General features: G+C 55.5%; 1 protein-coding gene across 8 annotated transcripts in view; it reads right to left on the bottom strand.

The window, feature by feature from the left end:
- Positions 1-2760: 2760 nt before the first annotated feature.
- MAMLD1 (mastermind like domain containing 1) overlaps positions 2761-18400 on the bottom strand; it is a 113633-nt gene continuing 97993 nt past the window's right edge. For 4 of the 8 annotated variants that reach the window (XM_082376063.1, XM_082376062.1, XM_082376065.1 and 1 more), the window contains 3 exons: positions 12474-12717; positions 6259-6343; positions 5261-5384 (listed from right to left, as the gene is read on the bottom strand). In XM_082376063.1, coding sequence (XP_082232189.1) covers positions 6303-6343; positions 12474-12717 — 285 coding nt within the window. In that variant the 3' untranslated portion in view covers positions 5261-5384; positions 6259-6302. Of the gene's footprint in view, positions 5385-6258; positions 6344-12473; positions 12718-14877; positions 15001-18400 lie in introns of all 8 variants that reach the window. The other 4 variants (XM_082376059.1, XM_082376058.1, XM_082376061.1 and 1 more) reach the window with 2 other exon arrangements.

The raw sequence follows: 18400 nt of genomic DNA, 5'->3' as shown, positions 1-18400 counted from the left end.
TGGCAGATCATGTGGCTGTGGAGAACACACACCCACACACACACACCCCCCCCACACATCTCCCCCTGGTTCTGTTTCTGTGCATGACCTTGACAGAGGCACCCCCTGGTGTACTCCATGAGGCTGGGGACCATGTCTGTGTACCTCCCGGTGCCTGGCACAAGCATCCTTGTTGAATCATGGAATGGCCACATACTGGAGAAGCCAACAGCGTGTGCTTTTCCCAAACCTCGTGTCCACTGCCAGATCCCCTGACTTTCTAGGCTGAAGGGGGACAGATGATAAACAGACCTCCAGGGGCCTGAGCCTGCTGTAAGGGAGGACGGAGGCTCCGGGGGTCTCACACACCTCCCTAGGGACTTCGGGCATTCACCCCGGGGCTGGCCTCAGAGTTGGGGAGCGGGGTGATGGGACAGAGTGCGTAGTCACCAGCCTCCCAGCTGGTGACTGCGGGTCTTTGTGCGGAGGCCTCAGGCCCCACCTGCAAGCTCCTCCCAGCCCTCCCAGTGAAGGACCTGTGCAGGCCGGGGCCTGGGAGGGGCTCCCATCAAGGCTGCTGTCTGATGCAGGCTGAGGGTGAACCCTCTTGGTGGGGCGCATCCAGCAGCCTCCAAACTCTTTCACTTTTTCTTCAAGGGGCCTAGAAGGCTTCAGCCCAACGTGCAGACCGGTCCAGCAGCGACCCCCTGGGGACTGAAACTTAGGGCCCTGCCCAGACATACGACGCTCTTTGTGGCTGGACTGTCAAGATGCTGAGATGCTGGGGTGCTGGATGCGGGCTCAGGGACCTGCTCGTCTCCCAGGGGAAGGAACCGGAAAATAGGGAGAGAGGGAGAAGCCCTAGTTGGGTGAGAGGAAGCTACGGAAGGAGCAACGTCTCCTTACAGAGCGACAGGAGAGAAGAGACCTCAGAGGGGAAGAAGCGTCCCAGGGGACTGTGGCTCCCAGGACCCCGGGGGCGGTGCTGTTCTGGAAGGAGGGAGAGTCCTATGCTGCTAGAGGGGCAAGTCCACTGAGAACTGAGAAGCTTCCATTGGGTTCAGGCCTGGAGGGAGTTGGTCCTCTGGCCACTGTCCTCGGGGAGGAGCGGGGACGGGAGCCAGATGGCTCTGGGCTGAGGTGGCGAGGACCTTTCTCACGTAGCCCAGTTCCAAGCCCCTGAGAAGAATCCAGGAGAGGAGAGGCTGACGGTGCCGGGGGTGCAGGAGAGAGGGGAACTGAACGATGGCAGAGTGGTGGGAGCTGGTGTCTCCGGGCAGGAGCAGCCTGGGACGACCACCGCCAGGAGCAACAGAGAGGGCAAGGCCTGCTGGGGGTAGTGAGGCCAGGCTGGGGTCAGGTAGCAGGAAGTGCTGGGCGTGGGTGCTGCCCACGCTGGCTCAGCCTTGAGGTCACCACGTGCTTGAGGTGAGAAGTGAGCCCTCTGGGAATGGAAGGCGGGACAGTTCAGCAGGCCAAGCTCAGCTTTTATTTCGGACTCTGAGGGCTGGCAGAGCTGAGCGGGGACAGCTGTGGCTCCAGAAGCCCTGGGGCGGGCTGAGGAGGCCCCGCTTCACGGGCTGGCCTTCAACACCCCAACTGGCTGGCTGTGAACAACAGTCTCTGGGCAGGTGGGTCCAACCCTTGCTGCCCCTGGGCCCGCAGGAGAAGTGGGCCCAAATGCCCCGGTGTGGCCCTGAGGGGCAGCCGGGGCCTGCCTGGGGCCTGGCACCACTGGGGCGCTTCAGTCAACACTGGGGGAACAGAGGTCAAGCCCGAGACCCAGAGTCGTGACTGGCGCTGAGGGACGCCCATGGCACGTATCCGTTCCCCAGACCTAAGAGGAACACTCTGCAGGAAGCAGGAGGGGCCTTGTGAGCAGGTGGGCCAATTGCCCAGGCTTTGGGGCCATGACTGTTTCCACGACCCCTCTGGCCCACGGACTAGGGAGGCCTGCTTCCCCCTGTGGAGCTTTGCTCTCAGTCACAGCCATTGAGAGTGGCGCGTGGCGGCATCTTCTTAGCATTTCAGGCTCTGCTGGACAGGACAGGCCTGCCTCCGTGCACCTGGCTTCCTCAGCCCGCAAAGTTCCAAAATGTGTTGGAACATTTCGTACCTTGAGGATGAGGATATAAACTCTCCCTGCCAGTTAGGGGACTAAATGTGTGTATTCAGTCTGGACCACACCTGATCGCAGCTGCTGCTTCAGCTGCGCTCGTACAGCACACGGTGTGTGTGTGTGTGTGTGGGTTCCCAACTAGCTTCCTGACTACCTTTGCTGAGATGTGGTTCCATCTGCAACGCCCCTGCCACCTACGCGCCAGATCCTGGCCACCTCGTGGGAAAGGCACAGGTCCCACCCATTTCTTTAGGGTCCCCTTCAGAATGAGGCCACATTTCGATGAAGCTCTGTGGCAGCCACCTTCTTGCTGTGACGGGGGGGCCCGAGTGTGAGGTGACAGGAGTCCCTGTAGATTTCGTGCAGTTTAAATTGGAAACAGCCTGCAGCCAAGATGCTGGCTGCAACTGCTGGTGAGGAGGGCGGGGAGAGGAGGAGGCCGAGCGGGGATTGAGTAGCAGGTTGGGGCGGGGCTCCAGGAGCCCGACGTGGGAGGGACGGCGGCACAGCCCCTGCGTCCCATCCGCTCAGCACCCCCGGCCGCTGAGCTCTACCCGCTCCAGTGCTAAGGACGAACAGGGCTGGCCTTAGCTTAGACTTTGGGGGAGGGGCAGGGGACGAGGAGGCGGGAAGACCCTTCTCTCCCGGGACCACGCCTTCACCAGGCTCTTCAGACTCTCTCTGTGAAGTGATGGACAACCTCCAGCCGCCCTATGTGGGTCCCCCTTACGTGGGAGGAGCTGGATCTTTAGTTGGGTGTGTCACTCTCTCAGTGGAAAGAGGCTGGTGGAGGGAGAGTCTAGATTCTCAGCGCAAGCCTCCCCCCGCCCCCTGCCCCCAGCGCAGAGTCACCTTAGCGGCTCCCCTGTTTCGTCCTCTGTAGGAGGCATTCGAGTCAGAAATGATGTGCTTCTATGCTGTGATGTGAAAGGATCGCGGCGCACGCTACACAAGCTTCTCACCCCTCTCCCCTCGGTGCCCAAGCATCCCAAGACAGGCAGTGGCCTCAGAAAGGCCCGAAGACACTAGCGGGCTTAGCTGACAGGGGTTTGTAGATAACGAATGCTCCCTGGAGAAATGAAAACATAGAGGCACTTTTCTCCTGGCTGTTTATTACAGTACGAAGAAAAAATGCACTGGTTTGAAACAGAAGCCAGGTTTCAAATGTAGAGGTGAAATACGAGGTGGCAATTAAAATGTGATTACACAGAATTTGGACACTGAGAAAAGTTTACAGGACAGTGGGTGTGGGTTTTCTATAACAGACACTTAAATACACATGACGATAATTGCAGATAGAAACCATCAAAGACAAAGCCCGAATCAACAATTAATGTTTACAGACTCATTTTCCCCCAGACCACAGAGCCTGACATCAAGACAAATACCGAAAGGCTTTAAACCGGGGGCATCTCGCCTCCACCCTGCAAGGTGCGGCTGGAGTAGTGCCAACCGTCTGAGTGATAAAGGGAGGGCGCTCAAGATACTCAGACAGTGCCCAGCTCACACATTCTCTCTTTGCTTCTCCCAAATCTACAGAACTCTCCGGCCTCCTGGCAAATAATTCCTCTGAGGGGCACTTAACGATAAAACGGCTTGTGCTGTAATATGCTCACCAGGAAAGAGCTAGCAGAGACTGAAAGGTTTGCGAAAGAGGTTAAGAACCACACAGGGCGACAGAAGTTTCAGTGGAAATGGCAATAAATGGCCAAGTGAGTTTCTATTTGGTATTCGTCAGTTTGCACAACACCTCTTGATCACATCCACCATTGCATCTAAAGCGTACATGACTCCACCACCTGGTTGATAAGGTATGGCTGGAGCGAGGAACACAGTCTGCGTATTTGCAACAATGTACAATAAACACAGACAATGCATGATGAACACAGCTCTACTGAAAGGAAAGCCGTCACTTTATTTACAAAGTCACAAAACGAAGTATAAATACTTCTGTCATGGATGTTTAGGAAAACCATTTACAAAATTTTCAGGTATGTACAGGTAGCTTGAAAAATCACCAGCTTTCCATTTTGTCACAGGTAGAGAGAGGGGTGGGCGTGGGCTGACGCCCCTCAAATTGTAATGAGGCAACAAGCGTGTGGCTACGTGGGACCAGCTGCGAATTTGCTGTGGACTCACACCGCTCCCCACGTGGAGGTTTCTCTGGGCATTTAAAGCTCGCCAGCGTCCTGCGGGATGTGGCCAGCCTGCTCAGGGACGTGGCCGGCACTCTGGGTTGCGGCAGTCTGGGCAGCAGCGTGCTGTTCTAGAACGTCATCGATCAGCCTCAGGTTGCACACCCAGTTTTCATCTGGGCTCACGTCGGGGCCTTTCAAGAGAGCTTCGATGAAATCCACCTCAGTGCAGTCAGGGGGTGAGGTGAGATCGTTCAGTGAGGCCTGGGGCAACAAGGCATAGGGTGGCAACTCAGGGGGGCTCCCCACGCTGTTGAAGGGACCGGGGGACGGGCTGGCAGCGACGGTGGAGGCGGCGGCGGTGGTGGCGGTGGCAGCCACATAGCTTGGTGGCTCGATGCCCTGGATGGGACTCATGGGCCTGAAGCTGGCCATGCCTTGCTGGAGGGACTTGGTGGCGTGCGGCGGGCTCTGTCTGAGGCTCTGGTGGCCCAGCAGGCTGAAGCTGGGGTTGGCGGGGGCAGCACCCACCTTCTGGCTGGGTCTGCCTCCCGGGGCCACCTGACTGGGGGACACAACTGCCTGTTGTGAAGGAAACGCTGGGGCTCCCAGGGGGACTCTCACGGGGGCCTTGGCAAAGAGGGAATTGCTATCGAAATGCTGCTGGATGCCGCGGGCTGCTTGGCTCGGGGGTGGCTCCCTCAACACCGTGGTGGTCAGAGCTGCTGCTGCCACCCAGGCAGCGCTGTGCAGCACGGCGGGCACTCTCGGCACGCACGGCTGTCTGGACTGGTGGGGACTCAGGCGCTGGCTGCCCAGGGGGCTGGGACAGAAGCCGGGCAGGGGCACCCCCGTGGGGGCGGCCTTGGGAATCCGCGTGCGCCGGCAGACGGACCCAAGGCTGCCCGCGGGGTTGTGGCTCAAGTGCAAGGGTGTGGGAAACGGGGGGCTGAAGCTGAAAATCCCTTGCTGCTTGCCCGGAGTTGGTGAGATCAGGCCCACGCCCTCCCGGCTCCGGTGCCTGGTGGGTGGGAGCATTCCTGGACTCAGACTGTTCTGAAGGAGCCCAGCTCTGGGTGGCATCATGGGTTGGCTAGGTAGGGAGCTTGCCTTGGTCCGGCTACACTTGGAGGTGACTTGATCTTGGACGGCTGCAGAAAGAGAGAAGTGGGGGGTCAGTTCCAGCACTGACCTCTCACCTTCCGCCCCTGGCGCCTCCCGAGTGTCCCCCGCTCCCCTGGTTCCTCCACCCTCAGCCTGGACGGCAGTTCTTGGCGGAAGCCCTCCCAGACCCCCTGGGTCTGTGCTCACAGCTCCCCCTCCACCCAAGAGCAGATCATGTTGCACTGAAAATGCCAGTAGGTTGTAAGCTCCATGAAGCCAGGGTCTGGGTCTGCTTTTCTACTCAGTATCCGTACGCAGGCCTGGCACCGCCCACCCCCTGAAGGATGTCCACTCCAGCCTGGGCAGGTGCGACATTCAGCTGGTATCAGGCCCAAAGGAACAGGGGTCTTTGCAAGAGAATGGAGGAGCAATGGGCCATTGCTGGCCCCTGGGCTACCGTGAAGCTGCTGAACACCTGTCGGAGGGCAAGCAGCCTCCCCCAAACCCCAGGCAAGAATACCCTTGGGCTGGTCCAATGTCACTACTGGCTGGGGAGGACTGCTTAACGCATGTCTCCCCTGCTAGTCTGGCAGAGACCATGTCTGGTTTTTGGCTAACAGCTGTATCTGCGGCCAATCAATGTTGATTACAGTCATAGCTGCCATGGTTGAATCAATCTCTTGAATCAAACAGTGATTTCAGAGTCATTAAGACTGAGCGTTTAATTGGGACTCTGCTTAAGCTTTCCATGTGACAGATCCAACCAGGCTGCTATGGAAGTACCTTGCAGGCCTCCTCTCTTTCCCTCAATGCTTTTCGGAAACATCTCAGTAACTGTTTATGCTGGAATGAATTCTCCCCCAACCTCACACACACTCCCCCTGTCCCACCCTTTCGAGAACATTGACTTTAAGTGCTTACCTTGAAATTGACTCAACTGTTGGGCGAGATATGCTCTCTGCTCTTCAGGGATCATTGCCATAAGACCTGATTTCTGCTTCTCTTGCTAAATAGAAGACGAAAAAGAAGTGTTAGATTAGGGCTACCGAGAAATACTAGACTTGGGATCTCTGTGTGGGGACTCAGGACTTGGCTTTGGTGTAGCAGAAAGCATGAGTGAACACACCAACACACACTCGCATGCATGCCCCACCCTCCCAAGCAAAACTCCGCAGGTATAAATAAAAGTAGGATTCTGCACCTGGGTTAAAAAACCAACTGCGACAGCATAGGATGGGGCGGGAGACACAGAGCTTAACAGCAAGAGCACGGAGGAAAAAGATTTAGGCATTCTGGATGTCCTCCTGCTCGGGATGGGACAGCAGTGAGATGTGGTCACCAGAAGAGCAAATGTGACATTAGGCTGCATTAATAGAAGCAGAGTATGTAGAAGGAGGGAGGTGACAGTCCTACACTACTCTGCCTTGGCCAGACCATGTCTACGGTGCTGACAAGAGTTTGGGCATGCCAGCCTCAGGGAGACCCAGACAAACTGGCCGCGCTCGGAGGACACTAAGTGATGGAGGTAGGGCTCAGACTCCCAAGCACGAGGGCAAAGAATGGCTGAGCGAACCGGGGATGTCGGGGCCGTCATGGGGAAAGGGCCAAGGCTTGTTCCGGGTGGTCCTGGCACGAAGGGTGGGATGATCACACGATCACTCGGTCCCAGCTTCCCTTTGCTCGCCTGACTGGCCGCACATGGGCCATGGGAACGGGCTCCCGGTCTCCATCTCCAAGCTGGGTGGGCAGGGGGAGGAACCGCGCTTGAGGGCTGCAGTCCCAGCCCTGAGTCTGGGAGGCGCTCAAGGGGACAGCCGCGAGAGCGCCAGCTGAGGGCCAGGAGAAGGCACGCCTGGCCCCAAGCCCCTCGGCCCTTCGGTGCCAGGTTGAGACTGGGTGCCAGCTCTGACTCCCAGGCCAGACTGCTCACCCGCTGCCGCCTCTCTCCCCTTCTCAGGAAGTCTGCTCCCGCGTGCGCCACCAACCAAGGCGGCTCTGTCTGGGAGCACACCTCCCTGAGTTTACTTTCGGAACAGCGTCCCCCGCCCCCCCCAGATGCCAGAAGACTTGACCCGACGACACAGGCTGCCCGGGGCCTGCTTCTCTGCGCTCGGAGGGCCGGCGCCCAGGAGGGTGCCCGGCTCCCAGGCCTGTCGGGCAGCTCTCGGCCTCGGGTCCCGCCAAGGCAGAGAGGACTGACACGTGGCAGCGGGCGGACCACGCCGCAAGCGATTTCAGCATCCCGCCCTCAGCCTGCTTCCTGTCCGAGCTCTTGCCCCCCTTGCCCTGGGGCTGCTGGGAGGTGGGTGTCAGGGACGCTGTTCTTCAGCCCTGGAGCTGCCGTCTTCCTGCTAAAGCGTGGGGTGCGCAGACAGGGCCTGAGGAGCACAGGGGTCACATGACCACCCAAGGCCACCCCCCCCCCGGGAACTGGGGGAGCCCTGCGCTCTGCCTGAGCTGCTCAGGGCGGGCGGGCCTTTCTGAAGGCAGCCCTCTCACCTCTGTTCTTTCCATCGAACCTCCCACCAGCCCTAGGAGATCTGGGCAGAAGACCTATGGCCCCAGCTTACTGACACGACAACTGAGGCTCACAGAGGGTAAATGACTTGCTCAAGGCGACACGGCTGGGGAAGCGCAGGGTCTCCTAACCGCAGATCCAGTGCTTCTGCCTCCCCAGCCCGCTGCTGCCAGGAACCGGCTCCTGGGCCCTGCTGTCTACACCATCCCTAACGCCATCCCCACCAGCTGCTCCAGTAGGTTCATCAGGTAACAGAAAGTTGTACAGAGTGGGGGAAGGGCAGGGGGAGGCTACAGAGTGCGACCAAAGACAAAGCAGGGGACAGGCAGAAGAGTCCAAAGGGAAGGAGGTAGAGAGGGCCTGGGAAACCAAAGTGAAGGCGAGGCTGGGGCAGAGGTCAGAGTGGAGGAAGTGGGCAGTGTCTGCCAGATGAAAGGGAGTGCTTCTCGAACGGTCCACGGTTACAGGGACAACGGGATGTTGGCCAGTGTTCATCCAAGGAAGCACAAAAATCCAGAGCATCCCGAGTTCAAGCGAAAGTCTGGTGAGCGGCACGGCTACAGAAACTCCCAAGTCCAAAGGGCACGGCCGACGCCGGCCTGGGGGACGGCCTCTGCCATCCTGGGGTGCCGCCATCAAGCGGGGGTCTCTTCACGCTGCCGGGGCATCCGGGGGGCACCGCCAGCCCTCTGCTCCCGGCCTGGCCTGTCGTCCCTGGCAGAGCAGCCAGAGCATTCTCTCCAGGCCTCCCGAGGAGGCTGCTTCCTTTGTTTTGCAGACGGAGGCCCCCATCCTTTGTTCTGAATCAGTGTGCTCCAAAGATAAGCCCCAAGAAAACAGTTGTTGCCTTTTGACACTGACAATTAGAATCGTTGGAAAATGGAGAAAACAGGAAATGACAAATGTTTTCAGTGACCAGGAGGAAGCAGTGGCTGAAAGTGGCTGCTTAGTGATGGACACTCCGAAGGATGGCCCAGGCAACCTGTGGCTTTTCACCAGCATGGTTATGGAGGAGCTCATCCAAGGACTGCTTTTCCTAGGGCTGCGGTCGGTTGTCATGGAGCTGGGTGCTGCTGTACCAGGTGATGCCAGCGGGGCAGCGTCAGGTGGGCCCTGTGTGAACCTAGGTGTGCTTCCCCACGTGGTCCCCGGAAGGAAGTCTCCCCAGGAACGAGGGCCCTGGCTCCTCCTCCCACCTGGCCAAGGGGCCACCTTCACAGACAGGCCTCAGCCAGGATGGTGATCCAGGAAGTCCTGGGGCTGCCTTTCTAGGAGCTTCCTGCTGATGCCCAGGAAGCTCTGGGAGCTCACTTGAGGGCTAGCGCTCACCTGTGGGTGCTAGGTACAAGCAGCAGAGACAGGCGAAGGGCCGGCCCGAACCCCAACACAGCAGAGCCCAACCCTGGGCCCCCCAGGAGGCCAGGCCGCCCTATGGGCCTCACCCTTTGGCCACCACAGGAGGATGGCTCCTGTGAGCCCCAGAGCACGCACCTGATGCGTCCTCTCCCCACTGCAGGCCAAGAACGGTCTCATGACTGATTCAGCCACTTCATGAGACCCAGGGACGCTCTAACTGGATGGGGGAGGGGGCAGAGGCAGAATATCAGCAAGCCTTCCACACGAATGCGCACACAGGGTTCCTGCGTTTCGGGCAGATTCGGCCTGAAGTTACTTGCCCCACGATCCCCAAGAGGAGAGCGTTCTGACTGGGAAGGGGACTCCAAGGGAATAGCTCTGGGGGAATGCAGGGATGGATCTGAAGCCTTTTTTGTGCAGCACAGTTAAGAGAGGGAAGGAGGGGGGAGGGAGAGAGAAGAGAGGACAGACAAGGGAGAGAGGGAGGGGAGGGGGGAGACGGAGACAGACAGGAGGAAGAGGAGGAGAAAGGGGGAGGAGGGGGAGGGGGAGGAGGGGGAGGGGGAGGAGGGAAAGGGGCAGAGGGAGGGGCTTTCTTTTTCCAGCACCAGGCAGCTCCTTGCTCCTCTCTCAGTAGACAAGGCCCTGGGTGCCCCACGCAGAGCCAGCCTGCCACAGCAGAAGCCACTCGCCTCTGTGTTAAAGGTTCAAAGGTTCAAAGGTTAGTGAGCTCTAGTGTGTGGGTTGGTTGGTTTGTTTCTTCCTCCAATAGGAAAAGCACCTTCTTTTGTGGTTTCGGGAAGCCAGATTTGGAAACAACTCACCCACTCTTCTGACTTTTCCTTTGAAATGACGGGAAGACAGTGTTCTGCATGGAGATCTGAATTCTAGGGACTCCCACACGCCTGTGGACGGGGACCCCTCAGACCCGAAGCCCTGTTTGAGGGGGCGCGATTGCTCTTAGGCTAAACTCTCCCCACGTGTCCTTCAGAAACGGGCTGCCCACAGCGAATGGCAGGCCAGCTCCAGTGTTTCCTAACCCCCGCTCCTAACTCTCTGAGCCCGTGACTCAGTTTCTCCAGAGTGCCTCCAGATGGGAGTGCCGAGTGGGTCATCAGGCCACTACTCTTCCCTGCGGACCTCAGAGGCCAAGGCCAGGGCGGGGGCAGGGGCGGCCGCACACCTGCCCTTTCCTTGGGCCTCTGCTCAATGCCTTTCCCTGCCCGGAGGGCAGCCTCCCTGACTCCGGGTGAGAGGTGAGCCCCTCTGTCAGTCAGCTGATAGACATTTCTCATGGGTCTACCATGGGCCAGGCTCTGTCCCAGGCATGGGGGTGGCACTGTGTGTCTCTACTCTCATGAAGCTTACAATGGAGGGAGCAACTGACAAGACGCAAGCAAATCAATCAAAGAAAATCACTGCCAGTGGTGGCACATCTACTAAAGAGAATACAACAGAGTGAAGGGATGGGGAGTGGGCGGGCATGGCAGAAACCCAGGCTCAGGCCGTGGGGCCCTCAGGGTACACGGGAACCAGCCACACCCGGAGGCCGGGGCACCAGTGGCCTGCTGGGGTCTTTCTTTGACCCTTGGGGCCTCTGGAGCAGGAGCCAGGGACCTCCCCCACGGTCATGATGCTGCCCTTGGGTTTGAACCGATCTGAAGCTGCCGCTGGGGACTTCACAAAATCAACGCCATTGAATATGACCAGAGCTGTAGTTCAGCTTTTTTCTTTTCCATTTTCTGCCTTTGCAGTTGACCTCCAACTATATGAACTCTCTCCTGACTCCACCTCCATCTCGGTGGTTTCAGGGCCGCCTGGTCCCGGAAGGGCTGGGTCTACATGCTGGGATTGATCTGGCCGCAAAAGAAACAAATGTCTTTGCAGCTCGCCTTTCTTCTTCCCCTGGGGTGCCTGCATCCTCCGTCTCACACTGTGTCTGGTCTTCCTGAGTCATGGCTGAGCTGGAGGTCCTGTCCCTCAAAGCCCCCCGAGGTGGGCCCAACTTCCAAAGCTTCGTAGGGAAGATCTGAGGGCCAAGCCTCTGCCCCACCCTCCAGCGCAGGGTGGAAGGCCTGGCTTGGCTTTGAAGAGAGATAATAAGGTGGGGAAATGAATTCTCTCGAGGCAAGCTAGCTTGGATCCCTCATTTTTTTGCCTTTTGGGGAGAGGGCAAAACAGGTCAGACCAGGGTGGAACTCAGAGACGTCCTGAGTGGACGATGTCCCCATCCATTTTGTTAATTCTGTTTCCCTGGCAGCTTCGTGCTGGACAAGCCGAAGAGCACTGTCACTCTGAGAGCACGCAGAGAAAAGGGGGAAAAAAAGAGAGAGAAAAATCGATAGCCCTTGACTGGAAAGCACTGCTTGTTCTTGCGGGCCGAGGCAGGTGGGATGGGGAGAGCAAGGCCTCACATACCGAAGCAGCATTTCCATTAAAGGCCAGAATCCCGGAGGTCCTTTCAGCTGGATGAGCATCTTCTGATCGCTATCACTCAGCCAATGCTCATTTCTCTAGCTTTCTCTGCAGAGAGGTCTGACATCCTGTACACACTGATATTTCATGCACCAGAACAACAACTCCACGAGCCAAATGAAATTCTCTGCAAAGGCCCGCTCTGGCTGGCGTCCACCATCTTGCTCTCATGACCACTAACGTGACTCTTCAGGGCATATGCAAACTCACAGCCATCTTGGACAGGCTTGGCTTGGCTTCCTTCTGCCCCCGCCCAGGGGCTACCAGTCCTCCAGCGGGGCGATCCAGCTTCCCACTTCCTGGGGTGCGTGAGTCCCAGGTGGGGTCAAAGAACACCTTGGGGTTGCGGAGTCCACAGCAGATCGCTGGAGGGAGAGGCGGTTCCCGAGCGCCCACCAGCTATGGAGCAGGCAGGCACGGGGTCGGGGCGGCGGGGAGGGATTCGGAGGTGCAGAAGCACAGCCCCTGTGCCCCACGGACTCACAGCCTGGCCGCACGGACAGACAGGCAGGGAATGCGCTGGGGTGCTGGAAGGCCAACAGCAGGGAGGGAGCAACTGCGCCCAGGGCGACCCCCACTCAACGCCCCGGAGATGAGGTGCCTGGAGCACTCGCTCGCTTGGGTGGTCTCTCTGCTAGAAATCCCTCCTAGGTGAACAGAGCTTTACCGGCCGGGCTGTCACCTCCTCTGTGCCTCCCAACAACCCTGTGCGGCAGGCGGGCAGGCTGAGCAGGGGACGGTGCCCAGCTGACAGATGAGGAAAGCGAGGCTGGGGGAAGTGACTTACCGACAGCGTCGCAGCTAGGCAGTAGTGGAGCGGGCACCTGCCTCCAGGCCTTCGGATCCCAGCCGCCCCAGGGCGCTGCCTCTGAGGTGCTGTACGAGGAGGTGACTCGGGCCAGCTCCTGAGCAAAGGAGCTGCCGGGCAGGAAGGACTCACTCCCCAGGGCCTGGCAGGATGGGGGCTGTCGCCCGAGGCTGACCTGGGGGGGCCTGGCTTCCCCAAGCTTGCAGGCTTTGTCTACATGAGTCTACAACAACCATTGAACAGTCCATCAGCGGCGTGGCCACGACATGCCTCTGACTGCTCTTGTCACTGCCCTGACCGCCTAGCGGGGTCGTCTGGGTGCTTGGTTAGACACACCAACTGGTCTGGGCCAACCAAACCCAACAGCTTTGTGGTCTTAATTATTGTCTTGGGTCACAGACTCCTTTGAGAACCGGTTAAAAGCTATGGTCTCTCTCCACAGAAAAAGCACTTACGCTGGTGTCTCCCCCTTCCCAGCCCACCGACATCTTACCTATAATCTCAGGGGTTTTCTGGACCACTTACTACCCATCCGTGGGTCTCGGTTAAGGAGCCTCTGCCTCCATCAGTCACTGTCTTGTTGGAAATGGGAGTCAAGCTAGGTCATCAGCAATGACCTTGACCAATCCCGATCCCTCCCCACGCCCCTCCCCCCCAACAGAGCACACCATTCTAAACTGGTTTGTAGGTACGTGTGTGTAGACACATGCTGAGGAATCTGCAAAACCAAATGGTGAGTGCAAAACCAAGCAGTCAAGTGGCAATCTCACAGCAGCCCAGCCCTGAGCGGCAGCCCTCACTGTACTTCACCTTGCCGGGGCCCCCACGGTTCAGGACTTGCGTGTGAGTGGCACCTCCCCTTTCCGTCATATTTTAGAAGGCAGGGATTTCGCCCGAATTGAACATCTGACCCACTTCTTTCAGCCAAAGGCAATTAGAACCCCTCACACTTGATATCCACGTCACAGGAAGCCTCAAGACTCCAAGGAGCTGCCAAGACAGCTCTGACATCCTGCCGAACGCACTGAGCGCTCGGCCACAGGGGTGCCCAAGAGGACCAGGGGGAGCCTGCCTTGAGGAGAAGATCTTTCTACGTGAAGCAGCCTCTTCACTCTCGTGCTTTTAACACCTGAGCTTTGCGTGATCACCTGTGTCTATCAAACAGCCCAGTAGAAAGGGAGATATTTATCCTCCGAATCTAAGCTAAACAGTCGGAGTCAATTCAATTCATGACAATAAACACGACTAAGCACCTACTGTGGGCAAGTCTCTGCGATGGATGACAGGCCAGTAGATATTTGGATGCCGTATTTGAATTAACGATAAAAACTGCCACCACTGAATTTATCGAGCATTTGCTACGTACCAGGCACTAACCCAAGTGCTTTCAATACTCAGTCTCACTCAATCCTTGAAACAGCTGTATATGAGGCAGGAACGATTATTGCCCTTATTTTACAGATAAGGACACTGAGGCCCAGAGAGGTTAACGAAGTTGCCCAAAGTCACACAGCTAGTTAATAGCAGGGGAAGATGCAGATCCAGGTTTGCCTGGTTCCCAAGTCCACATGAAGTTTGGCATGGTGTGTGCGTGTGTGTGATTAGCTTGTCATATGGAAAACAAGTTTTGAAATGTAGAAACTGTTCAAGTGTGTCATTAAGAAAAGTACAGGCCAGGTTTTACAAGGGACCCCCAGGCAAAATTTTAAGAACACATTATAAATACTTAAAGATGGGATTAGGAAGAAAACCTAACTACTTGGAGAGTTTTAGAGATGACACCCCTCTCCCCAAAGAAAAACAAAACCAAAAAACCACGTGAAATACGCTTAGCAAGTGAACTCACTGCACGTGGGAAAGAAAACTTCTTTGCCATTCTGACGATAAGCCAACTACAGAGGGCCCAGCGCCCCTCCCCTTGGGCTGGTGCATTAGTGCAGAGCTGAGCTCACTGGCCACCTGAAGCTTCGCTTCGTCAAGCTCCGATTTGTCCTTGGACCAAGGTCATCTGGGACATGAGCAGAAACGTCGCTCTCTACAATGGACTATTCTTTCTGCCTGCATACCTAGCGCCTTGATAATTCAAAACACTATTTTATAGCCACGTAGGAGTTTTTACAATCCCGATATGCAAGTATTCCTAGAGGTCTGATTCCTTGCCCACCCCATGACGACACAGTCTGAAAGCAATGAGTGGGGCTGATTTGTAGGGAACTGAAGCATTTTAAGCTTTTGCTCAGGAATCCCTGGTAGCTTCATGTGACTTGTAGGATATTAATGACGGGTCAAGAAGCAAGAACCCCCATCAGCACGAACATACGCTCACAGTGCCTCGGTAGTTCATCAGGCAGAAAAAAACCTGCAGATGGCACATGGAAATTACCAGCGGCAGAAGATGCCCCGACCGTGTGGGCAGTTCTGTTTCGGCAGCAGTTGGGAACGGGGCTGCAACCACCCATTCGAGTGGAGCAGAATGGGAGCAGGCGTTTCGCGGACCGGTGTAATCCTCGGTTAGAAAAAGAAAAGAAATAAACTAGATGAGATTCAATCTTGACTCTGGCTGACAAGGAGCTTTGTAGCTGATGCTTGTGTATCTTCTCCGTTTTATTTACTTTGGAAAAGAAACTGCTGTCACACGCCCTGTAAGTGGGAGGTCCAGCTTCCAAAGAAAAAGTGGTTGGGACTTTTCAACGCCTAGAGGTTTCCAAACATAAGGTAAACCCATCTCTCTCTTTGGAATCACCGAAAATCTCAGAAAAGCAAGTCAATCCATAATTGGTGGGCATGATTACTACCTCTCAGACTGCTAAACTTTGCAATTAGGGCTCTTTGTCCCTTGGCCTCCTGCCTTCTTGGCAGGCAGGTTTCCTGTCCCATGGTGTCAGGTACACTACCCCGCAGTCATACCCATGTCCTTGGAGTTCCCCAGACAGGCTGCCGCCTGTGTTCAGTCCCCTGTGCTCGCGCTCCTTGCTTCGCCAGCCCAGAGAGCCCTTTCTCCAAGTTTCCCGTCTGGAACCCTGCGTGTCCTTGGAGATCCACCCTGGGAATTCTGTCTCTCCTTTGGTCCAGCTTCTCTGGCTGACTGATACATCCTTGTCGGGCCAAGTCTTAATCATCCTTAAACCCCTCTGGTGCCCAGACAGTGCCTGGCACAGGCAAAGGGTTCAGCAAATATTTGGAAAATTCAACTGACTGTATCTGTTATGAGCTTGGCATGATATCCCGGGCACTCGGAATATGAGAGTCCAGTGAGCACTGTTAATGATAAAAGTGAGCCTTGACCCTCATTTTAAGCACATTTACTCATCTCTTTTCAACGCTGTTGGGTTAATAAGACCCATCAGTAGAACAGAGATCATCATCACACCGTGGCAATCACATCAGCTAACATTTACTGCACTAACCGTGCACACACACATATATTTGAGACTGTCCCCAGTTTACAAGACAAGGAAGTGGAGATAGGTTTACCCAGGACGCACAGCAGGAAGGTGGGTACAGGCCTGGACCTGATTTACAGAGTGACTAAAACCCAAGCAAGTGCTGGGTTTGGGAGAAGAGGGCTCCTTCTCTGCACACGGAGAGAAGCAGTCGGGTGTCCTTCATCCACACTGGAGTAACTCCACGTTGTTGGCTATTCTGTGACCTCACCGTAGAACAAATGGGCTCTGATGTAAGGAGCTCAGATTATGACTAACCTCCACAGATACTCAGACGCTTTGCAAGAAGCAGATGACTGCTCTGGCTTTATCAATTATTGACTGGATTAGGCACCAGAGGGGTTTAAGGATGCTTCTGCGCGCCGAATCCTCCCCCGTTCCGTCCAGTGTCTCCCCGCCGGGTGCAGTAAGCACTGCTGACAGGCCCCGGGGTTCCAAAGAAGCCATCCGACTAACCATCACATTCAGGCAACCGAGGAAGGGAGCGGCAGGATTTCCTTTGGAGACTTCCGGATCGAGACAGCAGATCTAATGCATGCATCTAAATTCACTCCCTCACAAAGCCCCACTAAAAGTCCCGTGAGGGGTTGGCCTGGTTTGGTTTTTAAAGACACAATCCTGCGAGGATAAGGCGAATGCATTATCCCAAGCTCAAAAGCAGTCAGACCAGGGTTAACTGACTCCACGGCCCCAAGGAAGCTGCATCACAGAATGGCAGAGGGGAGAGTGGAAAAGCAGCTTGGTCCACATGGCAGGCTCAGGAACAGCAGCCCCAGGTGGTCTCTGGCGCTGGCAGGTGAAGTGCACGTGGGTGGCCAACACAATGAGGCAGACGCCTGGATGGCCATCCCGCCTCCACACCCCTGGGTATCTGCCTCTCCTCCCCTCTGGCAGAGAGCTGGCTTGACCATTTGCTGCTGAATTTCCTGCTCTGCCTTCCATATCCTGCTGCCCGGATTTGCTTCACCCCACAGAGGTGTTCTCTGTTGACCTCCACCTGGAAGCTGGAGGGCCTGGAGGCAGGCTGTGGTGAGAAAAAGCCCTCAGGCCAGATTTCTTCTGCCTGTCCGGTACCATGCCCATGACTCCAGTACCATGCCCATGACTCCGGTACCATGCCCATGACTCCGCCAGGAGTCCTGATGGCGGCGAGCTCTACAAGTGGCCGGACCCGTTGTACCTTTAGTCACTGGCTTCCGTAAGAGGGGAGCGGCTTCTCTTCTGGAAGCCTCCACTGAATAGTGGCACCCTGACCCTTTGCTGCCTAAGCACCTAGATGGTGCCTGCCACTTGGTTCTTCAAAACAAATCGATCGCTTGTTGAAGAGTTCATGAATAAGTAGTGGAACCATATAGAAAAGCAAGAGAACGTTGGGAATCAAGATAGTGGTTAATTCTACCAGAAGGGGCACATGGCAGCAGGGGTATGGGGTCTACTCGGGGGTTGACCATATTCTATTTCTCAACCTAACCAGTAGTGACACAGGTTTTCACTTTATACTTCTTTAAACTGTTCATATAGGCCTTGCATACTTTTCTGTATCTATGTCACGTTTCACAATAAAAGGAAATGCTATATACACAGCTCAACGCCACTCATGTGAAATACATATTTTGGCACAGAAAAAAAATAATGTGTATTCCAGCACGTTAACAGTGGTTATCTCTGGCTAATTTATACATTGTGTATTTGTGTATTTTATTATCTCATGGGATTTGTGTTTTCGCTACACTTTTCTGCATTTTCAAAGTTTACTACAAAGAGCATATATTATTCTTGTAATCAGAAGATCTTAAAACATACTGAAAAAAGACAAGGTCTCCAGCTAAGATTGAAACTGGTAAGGATCAACACAAAAGAGATGGGACGATCCGTCTGTGGGAATCTATGCAGAAAATAAGTACCTAAAGAGACTGGTGATGCACCTAATCTAACTAGAATGAGCTCGAAGGTCACCAAGGAGCATGACTCATAAAAGGAAATATTGATAAATCAGACTTTATCAAAAGTAAAATCTTTTGCTCTGTGAAAGACCCTGTGAATAGGATGAAAAACACGACTAGGAGAAAATATCTGCAAACCTCCTATCTGATAAAGGACTAGTATCTAGAATATATAAAGAATCTCAAAAACTCAACAGCAGGAAAACAAACTACCCAATTAGAAAATGGGAGAAAGACATGAAAAGACATTCCACTGAAGACTTTCTACGGAAGGCAAATAAGCACAAACAAAGATGTTCAATATCATTAACCATTAGAGAACTGCAAATGAAAGCCACAATGAGATACCACTACTTACCTATCAGAATGGCTAAAATAAACAGCAGTGGGAACACCAAACGCTGGTCAGAAAGTGGAGAAACTGGACCACTCACTGCTGGTGGGAAATGTAAAACTACCCACGCATCTGTAGGATGACACAGCACTTGCACTCTAGGGCCTTTGTTCCAGGGTATACTAC

The sequence above is a fragment of the Balaenoptera borealis genome (assembly GCF_965194805.1).
Source record: "Balaenoptera borealis genome assembly, chromosome: X".
Classification (NCBI taxonomy): domain Eukaryota; kingdom Metazoa; phylum Chordata; class Mammalia; order Artiodactyla; family Balaenopteridae; genus Balaenoptera; species Balaenoptera borealis.
The sequence above is the reverse complement of the archived record's forward strand: the minus strand, read 5'-3'. Positions and strand labels throughout refer to the sequence as shown.